This window comes from Clarias gariepinus, chromosome 6 (assembly GCF_024256425.1).
Source record: "Clarias gariepinus isolate MV-2021 ecotype Netherlands chromosome 6, CGAR_prim_01v2, whole genome shotgun sequence".
NCBI classification, from domain to species: Eukaryota; Metazoa; Chordata; class Actinopteri; order Siluriformes; family Clariidae; genus Clarias; species Clarias gariepinus.
This window is the reverse complement of record NC_071105.1, coordinates 29,650,824-29,662,883: the sequence shown is the minus strand read 5'-3', so window position 1 is coordinate 29,662,883 and position 12,060 is coordinate 29,650,824. Positions and strand designations below refer to the sequence as shown.

The following is a 12,060-nucleotide window of genomic DNA, read 5'->3' as shown; positions in this document are numbered from 1 at the left end:
TGATTTACAGTATTTCTGATATTCCATATAGTGTTACTATATCCTTCCTTGCTGCACAAAATAATCTACCCATTTCCCTGTAACTCTTATCAATGAGGCATCTACACCTAACAGGTGTAATCTACCTGTTACTCCCTTAATGTTTTGTTGTTTCATAAAATACTGTGCAAATTAAAGATACTGTTGTTCACGACATTTCCAGGAGATCAACAGGTTTTGAAATACACAACCCCTCCTTGTACCACCATTAATTCTATAATTAAAAAATAACAGATCACATGCTTTGTTAATTCTGATGGTCATTTTAACTAATGCTCTTGATTTGTATCTGCATGATTATAAGATGTTTCTAATAAAGCATTAGCTCTGCCCCATATGTATGGTAATATCCTGGGGGTTTTATGCTTTTGAGTAAACAGCTGTTTGAGTAAATAAGTCTCTGCTTCTGTAAACATGATTGACTTGTAACCACCTCATTGTCAAATAGACACTTGCAGATTATGTAGTATAATTAGTATATATGTATTATACTAAGTTTCTGTTCAGATCTTCAGTTCTACTAATTCCTCCTGTATATGCAAACCTTACACAGCTCAAAAACATTTGTAACATTGTTTGTGTTATCTGCTAGCTGCAGCAGGGGAGCTAGTAAGTTTATTTTGGAGCCTGTCGAACTGAGATTTTTGGCATCCAATTTGCTGAACTGCCCAGCAGGGATACCAATCATACTTGCTCTTAAAGAAAAGCAGGGGAATTATTTTGGACTTTTGTTCAGTTAGGCAGCCTTTTTTATCAGATCTTTGAGTATACCTCCTAAGCAGGACATATATTTTTCAGCTGTTCTACCAGATGGTAAAGCTTGTTTTTGTCGGATGATGCCAACTTGTTCTTGATTTATTTGTAGATAAGACTTGTTTACAATGTCCCAACAAGCGCAATAAACATTTTGGTCCTTTTTTGTTTGTTTGACCAGAAGGTTTTTTTTTTTTTTTTTTTAAGCAATTCATCAATAATTACAGCAACAAAATGATGTTATATTAGCAAGAATTGCCCGATACTATAAAATAAGGAGAAAATGCTCAGTACCACAACTTAACAGAATTTCAAAGTGCTATCATATACAGTGCATCTGGAAAGTATTCACGGCGCATCACCTTTTTTACATTTTATTATGTTACAGCCTTATTCCACAATGGATTAAATTTATTTTTCTCCTCAAAATTCTACACACAACACCACATAATGACAACGTAAAAGAAAAAGTTTGCTTGAGGTTTTTTTTTTGTTTTTTTTATAAAAAATAAAAAAAAACTGAGAAATCACAAGTATTTCCAGCTTTTGCTAAATACTTTGTCGATGCACCTTTGGCAGTAATTACATTCTCCAGTCTTTTTGTCCTGATGCCACAGGCTTTGCACACCTATCCTTGGCCAGTTTTGTCCATTCCACCTCTCAAGCTTCATCGGGTTGGATGGGAAGCATCGATGCACAGCCATTTTAAGATCTCTCCAGAGATCGGGTTCAAGTCTGGGCTCTGGCTGGGCCACTCAAGAACATTCACAGAGTTGTCCTGAAGCCACTTCTTTGATATCTTGGCTGTGTGCATAGGGGCATTGTCCTGCTGAAAGATGAACCGTCGCCAAAGCCTGAGGTCAAGAGGGCTCTAGAGCAGGTTTCCATCCAGGATGTCTCTGTAAATTGCTGCAGTCATCTTTCCCTTAATCCTGACTAGTCTCCCAGTTCCTGCCACTGAAAAACATCCCTACAGCATGATGCTGCCACCACCATGCTTCACTGTAGGGATGGTATTGGCCTGGTGATGAGCGGTGTATGGTTTTCTCCAAACGTGATGCCTGGCATTCACACAAAAGAGTTCAATCTTTGTCTCATCAGACCAGGAAATTTTGTTTCTCATGGTCTAAAAGTCCTTCGGGTGCCTTTTGGCAAACTCCAGGTGGGCTGCCATGTGCCTTTTATTGGTGGATTGCAGCACAGATGGTTGTCCTTCTGGAAGATTCTCCTCTCTCCACAGAGGACCCCTGGAGCTCTGACAGAGTGACCATCGGGTTCTTGGTCACTCTCCTGACTAAGGCCCTTCTCCATCGATCGCTCAGTTTAGATGGCCGGTCAGGTCTAGGAAGAGTCCTGGTCTTTTTGAACTTCTTCTACCTACAGATGATGGAGGCCACTGTGCTCATTAGGACCTTTAAAGCAGAAGAAAAAATTTTTGTAACCTTCCCAAGATTTGTGCCTCGAGACAATCCTGTCTCTGAGGTCTACAGACAATTCCTTTGACTTCATGCTTGGTTTGTGCTCTGACATGAACTGTCAACTGTGGGGCCTTATATAGACAGGTGTGTGCCTTTACAAATTATGTCCAATCAACTGAGTTAACCACAGGTGGACTCCAATTAAGCTGCAGAAACATCTCAAGGATGATCAGGGGAAACAGGATGCGCCTGAGCTCAATTTTGCAAAGGCTGTGAATACTTATGTACATGTGTTTTCTCATATATATTTTTTTATTTTTAATAAATTTGCAAAAATCTCAAGTAAAACTTTTTTATGTTGTCATTATGGGGTGTTGTGTGTAGAATTCTGACAGAAAAAATTAATTTAATCAATTTTAGAATAAGGTTGTGACATAACAAAATGTGGAAAAAGTGATGCGCTGTGAATACTTTCAAAATTCACAATAAATACCACTAACTCTTTTTACCATAATCCTTTTTATTAAAAAATAAATAGCCATTTGTTTCCCTTACAAACACCAGGTAAATCAATAATATTTTGTAAAAGCTTAGTTTTAGGCAATGTGAGGAGTACACATTGTACTCTTGTAGTACACTGGGGTCTCATATTTGATATGAAGGACAAACACCTACAAAGAAACTCATAAGTCAAGTGTGTATCTTATGCCAGTCTGTCATTTCCAGATAACATGCTTTTTGCTCTTTTACTTACTTGACATGGGCTCTACAAAACAGAGATTGGAACAGAGCACATTGGTAGTCATTTACTGCAAACTGCATTCCTTTTAACACACACTGTGAAAAATTTACCACAAGACAAGGCCAAAGTCCACCTTGCTAATCAATCTCTATATTGTAGAGATAAAAGTAGCAAATATGTTAAAACGAAAAAAGATAACAGTAGAGCTTTTTTCGACACTTGTCCGACTCTTGTGAATATATGCCTATGTATATCTACAATTTCTGCATTTAAGTTGTCTAGATGCATATGCTCAAAATGTATAAAAATACTGAGGTCAAACCAATGCTTTCCTTATCACCAGACTTAACTGCTGACACCATCATTCTTTGCGGATAGGGCGTGAAATCCCAAAATACAGTATGCACAATTCAAGCAAAAAAAGTCAAGCATCCAACTCAACAGTTATTAGACCCAATTTTGATTTCAAATTCGCTAGGCAAGGATAATTATTTTGTACGTTATATATACTTTACATTTGTATAAAGGACAAAATAATTATGCTTGTACAATTTAATAATTCTTTTTTGCTGTTTTGCCCACAGCATTAAAGTTCTGCATTGAAGTAAAATCAGTCACTCACCGCTAAGTTCAGCGCTCCCCGTGCTGGGCTCTGCATCTGCTTTGAGCGCGCACCGACCGAGGCCGCGCACTAGCTGCTCCAGCGGCAGCTCCGAGTCCGGCTCAGGGTAACAGCGCAGGCCGCTGGCGCAGCGCGGTGTGTAGACACCACATGGCTCTCCGACCCGGCGTGCACATACAGGGCAGCAACCGCAGCCCGGTTCACGCACGATCTCGCCGCAGCTCTCAGCAGTGAGAGTGGGACAAGCCGCCTGGCGCTCGGCGCTGCAGCTTGGGCAGCGAAACGCGAGCTCTGTACGCGTGACGTCCGCAAATGCCACCAACAGCAGCAGCTCCAGCAATACGTGCGACATTGTAATTGGGTATTTTAAAGTGCTCTCCTTTCGCTTTTTATCTGAAGCTAAAGATAATGGAAACGCAGACAGGTGAAATACAACAACTTGGCTTCTGCTCGCTGGCCAATCGGGGCTCATGTAGCGCTGACATAACACAACAGCCTGAGAGGAACGTGTGCATTTAGGTCAATACAGAAATGCGCGCAAGCTGCTCCTTTTTCTAACGGTCATTGTAGACAGAAATATGCAGGCAAGTGATTATGACTCCTGCAAAACTTGTACACGTTTACATGCCCTGATTTGAACTTGACACTGATAAAGTGTCTGAGGCACAAAAAAGGGGGGGGGGGGGGAAGGGGGTTGACAGATAAATAGGAAGCTGTACTGTAAAAAATTACGGTAAAAAAAAAAAAAAGAAAACTGGCAGCTGTGGTTGCCAGAAATCCACTGTAAAATACGGTGGAAATGTTCTTAAGGTAAAGGTATAAGTGAACGGTAAATTTTACATTAAAAACTGGCAACTGTGATTGCAAGAATACTTTTTAAAATACGGTAGAAAATGTTATGGTTGCATATACCTAAAGGTGAACTGTAAATATATGCACCAGTGGCGGCTGGTGAAAATTTTTCCTGGTGGGGCTGATGTGACAAAATATTTATTTGCTTAGTCCAATATAAGAATTCATCATTTTCATGATGAACAACATCAACAGTCAGACGATGATTACAATTAACAGTAATGATTTAATCTCCTCCTCAAAAATCACCAGTTTCACAGATAAAGTAAATAAACAAATTTACATTGTATAATACGCCATGCATGCTTAAGAGAGTATCAAATACAATAATCAACATCAAAGGGTATGATCAGCTGGATCACCTTTCAAGCAAAGTGGCATCTCAAAATGGTCCACACAAAGAAAAACAGTTTTAAAAATGCAATTGAACACAACAGTCTAAAACGGGTATATTAATAAGGATCTCACCGAATTTGGTGGAAACTGCTCTTCGCTCGTTAAGTTCGCCATCATTACTCTGATTGGCCGCGCCTCAAAAGAAAAAAAAACTTAAATCTCGCGGTATTTTCTGCTGCTTGGGGCAGAATTTCCAGCGCCCCAAGACCATAAAATTCTGAGAAAGTGATTGGCCGCATATTTATTAATTTACCCTAGCAACAGTACATGACGGGCTATTTGGCTGCACTCAGGGGCGCTTTTTCTTAGCGCCCCATGACAGAAACGATACAAGTCTGTCTGTGGAAATTCACTGGTGAATGAATGTCATTAGGTGGGAAATGTTGTATATGTTATTCATATCGCATGTAGGCACATACTGGTGGGTAAAGCGAATTTAAAAACTTAATTTGTAAAAATATATTTTACATTTTTAGCCCCTCTTATCAGGGAGGGCGGTGCCACTGATATGCACCCTAAAAATACTGCGACCCAGTTTGGGTTGTTTTTACCCAGCTGCTGGGTAAATATTGGACTAACTACATGCTGGGTTAATTTAACCCAGCAAAATGGGTTAAATATTCAACCCAAATGCTGGGTCATATTTAACTATAATGCTGGGTTAATTCTACCACATAAATTGGTCAAATGTTCTACCCAAATGTTGGTTCATTTTAACTGGAATGTTGGGTTATTTCTACCTCACAAATAGGTTATTATTATTTTATTGTTTTACAGTGAATCTGTAAAAATATAAACTACCCATGTCTATTAAACAGTTAAATTACTTTGATATACTGGTCTATTGTTTATATATATATAAACAACATCCTATTAAATGTTCATAGAAAAAACATTTATTTTTCAAAAGCACAAGAGCAGATAATCAACAGCGACATCATTACTATACTATTACTCACAAGGGCAGAATGGAGTAATAACACAAATAGGCTGAGGCAGCTTCTACAGAGCAGAATCTCTCTGTGACTTCAGATATCTTTTCTGCAGAACAAAACTATCCAGCCCTGGTCTCATTTTAACATACAAACACTGTCTATGACTTTTCAGGTAGAAAATGACATTACAAAAAGTCCTCTACAGGAGCACACTGCTTTCGATAGTTAATGTCAAAAATATCAAATGCCTTGAAGCACACATCAACCACCCCAAGTAGTGTGCATTGCTCCAGAGCCTGTCCCACCAGAATGACGAATGCCTGAAAGCAGCGCTGGTCATTATCTCCCAACGTCAGGATGTAGGGGTACGGCCTTGACACTTCAGCATGCTGGAGGTATTCCACCATCTTGGTTCCAACCTTAGAAAGAAAGAAATGAAAGAAAGTAAAAATTTTGTTGAATAGCAAAGATTAAACTGAATAAGACTATAAATTTAGTGTGTTATCAGATTGATACTAAATAAAAAATGAAAAAAGCTGTCCATTAAGATAGGGTATACATAACCTGAAACAAAAACATGGAGACAGTTGCTACCAAAAATAAAACAACTAAATTAACATGGCTTTTAAGATAAAGCTCCTCCATATTATTATTATTTTTTTTTTAATATGTTTATATGTTTTTATATATTTTTGTTTATGTCAGACTAGTTGATCTTGTGGTCTGCGTTGATTTTAAGCTAATTACCGAAAAATGTCATAGCTGGGGTCACACTGACAAATTTCAATCACCAAAATATTAAAATTAATACTTCATCTAGTAGTTACCTGTTCAGCTGTGGTACTTTTTCCTGTGGTTGGCGTGTTGACTGATAGTTAATTTAGCCTAAGTCACAAGCAGCTTTGGTTAAAGAGGGCTACCTGGTTAGCTTACATGCAATTACTGGTGATACATTTGCATACTTGCCAAAGGGGGAAGGTGTAAAGTATTGTTATAACTCAGGAGAAACACGGAAAAAATTTGCAGAGTAAATTAAACCGCGAAGTGAATTACTAGCAAGTGAAAAACGGGAGGATTAGGTTATACCTGTATATTAGATTAGGGAGTCTGCATATTTGTGAGAAGATCAGTGTTTTGTATCACCCCAGCATTTTATTCTCTCAAGCAGTGAGATTAATAAAGTTCTAATGCTAGCAACCTAACAAAATGCCTTCGTCATGCTAGCACTACAGTTAACAGTGTAGCATTCATTCATCACTTTACCATCTTCGTACGCCCTGCAAACATTCTACAAAGAAAGCTAAAAAGCTCAGACATCTTAGCTGTTTCTTTCATACACAGGTGGGGTTCTTTGTTTAACTAGCAGCTATTCTCAGCTAAATTATCTTACCTCAGACCAGCCTGAAAGTTTGAGTGTAACCTTAACACGGTAACAGTAATAAATGTTACATTTAGTGATACTTTTTCAGTCATATGTGACTTAGGGGAGTGAACATGTGTATACAGACCTTGTATTTAACGTCATTTCTCCTTAAATGCACGAGGAGGATGACCCATCATCAGCGCTCAAAGGAGAAGACACGTATGGAACTCCAAAGTGTTCAAAATTAAATAAATAAATAAATAGGACATGATGAAATAAATAACTCTATGAATAAATAAGACACATCTATGTAATATGAAAATGATATTGTGAAATAATGGAACATATTTTGAAAAAAAGGTAATTATTTAAAGCTCACCTGCCCCAGGTAAATTCTCGGCATGAGAATTCTCCTACAACCTCAACCCCGCATGTTTCTCTGCCCAGGTCCAATTGTATCTGGACCGCTTCCCACATTTCAGCGAGGAATAGATAGGTTCAGTAGATTATTTGCCTTTAATGAATGGTTACAATCTTGGTGTCAACAACAGAGATTACCCTTTGTTGATAACTGGAATGTTTTCTGGGAGCGTCCTAGGCTCTACCACACTGATGGACTGCACCCTAGCAGAGCTGGAGCAGCGGTCCTTTCAGACAATCACATTAGCCACATCACAACTCACCATACTGATAGACACACACACACACACATAGCTTGTCCTATAGAAATTGTGTCTGTTCCCCGAATAGTGGGAAAAAAGAATAAATTTGTTAAATTTGCCCGAAACAATCTGATAACCAGAAAACCAGAAAAAGGCCAAATAAGTAATCAAAATCTACCTTTAAAGTTTGGACTTATTGTTAATGAAATGATCTCAGATTATTGCCTTGACGCACTCTGCCTCACCGAAACCTGGCTTAAACCAAATGAAAATATTAGTCTGAATGAGTCTGAATGAGTCTACTCCGTCAGGATATTTCTATAAGCACCAGCCCTGTCTAACTGGTCGCGGTGGGGGTGTCGCCACTATCTACAATGATTTACTCACTGTTACTCAGAAAATAAGGCCCAGGTTTAACTCATTTGAAGTGCTCATCATTAATGTTGCACTCAATGAAATACGTAATAAACTCCTTGCTATATTTTACCCTGGCCATGTGTACAGACCCCAGGGCCATATGTCGATTTTCTTAAAGAATTTGGACATCTGCTATCAGACCTATTGGTTAACTCTGCGAAGTGTTGACAGTAGGAGACTTTAACATTCATGTAGATGATGCTAACGACGCTTTAGCACTTGCATTTATGGATTAACTAAATTCCTTTGGGGTTAAACAAAATATAATTGGAGCAACTGACCGCTTTAATCATACACTAGATTTAATTATATCCTATGGTGTAGATGTCTCTAATATAGAGATCTTACCTCAAAGTGATGATATCACAGATCATCGCCTCCTGATATATACCCGTAGAACAGATTAGCTGTGTCTCCCCACGTTATCAATTTTTTAGAAATATGAATCCGACTACTAAAGACAGATTCACAAGTAATCTGACGGATCTGTCCCAATTTCTTATTTGACCCCTAAATGCAGATAATCTAGATGAAGTGACTAGCAGCATGGGCACTATTTTTACCAGTACATTAGACACTGTTGCTCCCATCAGATTAAAAAAAAAGTCAGAGATAAAACACTTGCACTGTGGTACAACAGTCATACTCGCGCCCTAAAGAGAGCAACCCGTAAGCTCGAGCGAAAATGGAGGAAAACTAAATTAGAAGTTTTTCGAATTGCGTATAAAGACAGTATGTGCAGCTAAAGATAGTCTCTAAAAACTGCTAGGACCGAGCATCTTAGCCAACTGATAGCAAGAAACCAAAACAACCCCAGGTTCTTATTTAGTACAGTGGATCACCTAACAAAACCTAAGATGCCCGCAGAGAGTATTCCATCACAGTTTAGAAGTGAAGACTTTATGGACTTCTTTAATGAAAAAATCAATAGTATCAGGAAGAAAATAACGGAGGTTCAACCTCTAATAGTATCTCACGATCCAGTTCAGCCTATAGCTTCACATTTAGATTTTCAGTGCTTTACAGGTATAAGACAGGAAAAGCTGTATAAACATATCACCTCAACAACGTGCCTGTTAGACCCAATCCCAACCAGATTTTTAAAAAGAAGTGATGCTTACAGAAGTGATGGAGAGCCACTTCTAAACATTATTAATTCTTCATTATATCTTGGTCACGTCCCTAAACCTTTCAAGTTGGCAGGTATTAAGCCGCTTCTTAAAAAATCTAATTTGGACGCGAATAAAATTACAAATTACAGACCGATTTCAAACCTTCCCTTTATATTAAAAATATAGAAAAAGTAGTATCAGCTCAAATATGCACATTCTTGCAGGAAAACACCATCCTTAAAGAATTTCAGTCAGGTTTCAGTCATAGTACAAAAACTGCACTGGTTAAGATTGCAAACGACTTGTTTTTAGCTTCAGACCAAGGCTGCATCTCAATACTAGTCTTACTTGATGCTTAGTGCTGCATTCGACACTATAGATCAAAATATTCTCATAGATTGCCTACAAAATTATATAGGTATATGTGAAATATGGGGTCCCACGAGGGTCTGTTACAGAACATGAAAAAAAGAGTTAGCCAACAATAGCGTTCAGCACAAAACCTTTAATCAGCCTTTTTCAGCGTCACAAAATTATAATACAAAACATCCAATAAAAGTAAAGAAAAGGGTAAAACAATAGAGCGTTTCGGAGCACAGCTGAGCTCCTGCTCCGTTCTCTCCTCCTCACGCGCACACTTTCTCTGCGGACACACGCAGCAACTCATAAAGGGCATCATACTGTACATACATGCACTGTAAAAAAATAAATAGTACATTTTATGTTAAAAAACTGGCAGCTGTGGTTGCCAGAATTCTACCATAAATAATACGGTAGCACCGTTATTGCACTGTAAAAAAAATATTTTAAAAAAATGTAAATTTTACAGTAAAAAAATGACGGCTGTGGTTGCCAAAAGTTTACCGTAAATAATATGGTAGCAATGTTTTTGGTAGTACGGGATTGCACTCATTGTACTGTATATTTTACAGATTTGAGTGTTAGTCTAATTAAAATGTTTATGTTTTTATAAAAACAGTTTATTTCCCTCAAATTCCAGGGTTTACATTGTAACAAATACGGATCATAACCATGCTTTTTACAGCTCAGAACTGTCTAATTTAAAGATTTATATTGTAATAATAATGAGAATCATTATTCATGGGAATCAAGCCTGGCCAGGAATCAAACCCAGTGGAAGGCGACAATGCTAACCACTACACTACCATGCTTGCTACACAATTGCTATCATTGTTTTTTATTATGAATAACCACAGTGAATTCATTCAGCAATTCTGTGAAAGCATCATTTTATCACACTAGCTGGGAGTTAAAAGAGATAGAAGTTACATTGCTAAGCATTCGGATTTTACTGTTAAGAAACTATAAAGAGTACTTGATACTAATTGATGAATACAAACCTAAATCAAATTGTCAAAACCCATGAAAATGTATTCAAGTCTCAGACATCAGCATGGACCTATGTATTTTTATTAAGACAGCAAAACAATATTTAAATTCTTAACATCAAATATACAAATGTCAGGGTGGACATTTTTAAGCGTTTTGGGCAGACAATCTAAGCATATAATTTTATAGAAGGGCTTTTATTACAACTTTACAGAAAAAATGATTTTATCACACACATGTTAAAATTGTTTATGTCCTCTGTCCTGCATTGTGGTTTTTAAGTGCACACTGCACCAGGGTGTTAGGTTCATGTATTTTGTAATGGGTTTGGCACAAGGGGGTCAATAAGAAACACGGATGAGGTCTTATGGAAAAGGGGAAATTTTACTTAGGGAAAGAAAGGGTTAAAGGAGGGGGGAAGGGAAAAAAAGGGAAGGAAAGGTGCTCACGTGCATGTCTGGTAAATTTCTGGCAACCACAGCTGCCAGTTTTTTACCGTACAATTTACGGTTTATTTATAAACCGTAGGAAAAATTATTTAAATACCTAAAATATACAGTATAATGAGTGCAATTCCGTACAACCAATAATGTTGCTGCCGTATTTTTGACGGTAAATTTCTGGCAACCACAGCTGCCAGTTTTTGACCGTAAAATTTACGGTTTATTTTTTACAAAGCAGATATTTTTCTGATTTTTAAACTCTATCAACAAAGGTTTAGTAAAATATAAACTGAGCCTTTATGATATTAGTAACAAATACCTTCTCTGAAGGTTTTCATTTTATAAATAAATAAATGATAATACTATAAATTTTACTCCAATAAACCATATTTTTATATGTTTTTAACTGTTAAATTTAAGGTCTTACTCTGTAAAACTAATTACAGTTTTTTTATCCCAAGTTTTGTAAAATACGGTTTGATTCTGTAGCATTTATATGGTATTTTACTGTTAAAATTACGAAAAAATTTTACAGTGTGATGTGATATACAACACAGTGGTGGCAGTTACAAAACACACACACTTTATCCGCGGCGCCTGTACGATTAACGCACTCATCTATCTGCGTAAAAAAGAAATGCAATATTATACATTCTGTTAAATTTACGTACTGACTGGGCGAGAAGCCCCTGTCTGCAGCCTGCAGATCGGGGCGGGGCTGAATCTGGGGCGGGGCTGCACGTGTTTCTTATTGGTTGTAAGTAAATTAATGACATGGACTCAAAGTTCCTCCCACAAATCCTCTCATTGGTTAGTGAAATGGATTGAAATCGCTGCCACGATAACAGGAAATGCCATGGAAACAATACTTATGAATTTTACACAAACGCTGAATCCTTTGCTTATTTATTCAGCTTTCAGATGCGTACAAATCTCACTTAATTTTTTTTTTTATG

General features: G+C 37.6%; 1 protein-coding gene across 1 annotated transcript in view; it reads right to left on the bottom strand.

Moving 5' to 3' along the window:
* igfbp2a (insulin-like growth factor binding protein 2a) overlaps nucleotides 1–4,067 on the bottom strand; it is a 58,706-nt gene extending 54,639 nt beyond the window's left edge. The window contains exon 1 of the mRNA XM_053499429.1: nucleotides 3,575–4,067. Within this exon, the coding sequence (XP_053355404.1) occupies nucleotides 3,575–4,046 (472 nt within the window). The 5' untranslated portion in view covers nucleotides 4,047–4,067. The remainder of the gene's footprint in view (nucleotides 1–3,574) is intronic.
* Between the last annotated feature and the right edge of the window lie 7,993 nt (nucleotides 4,068–12,060).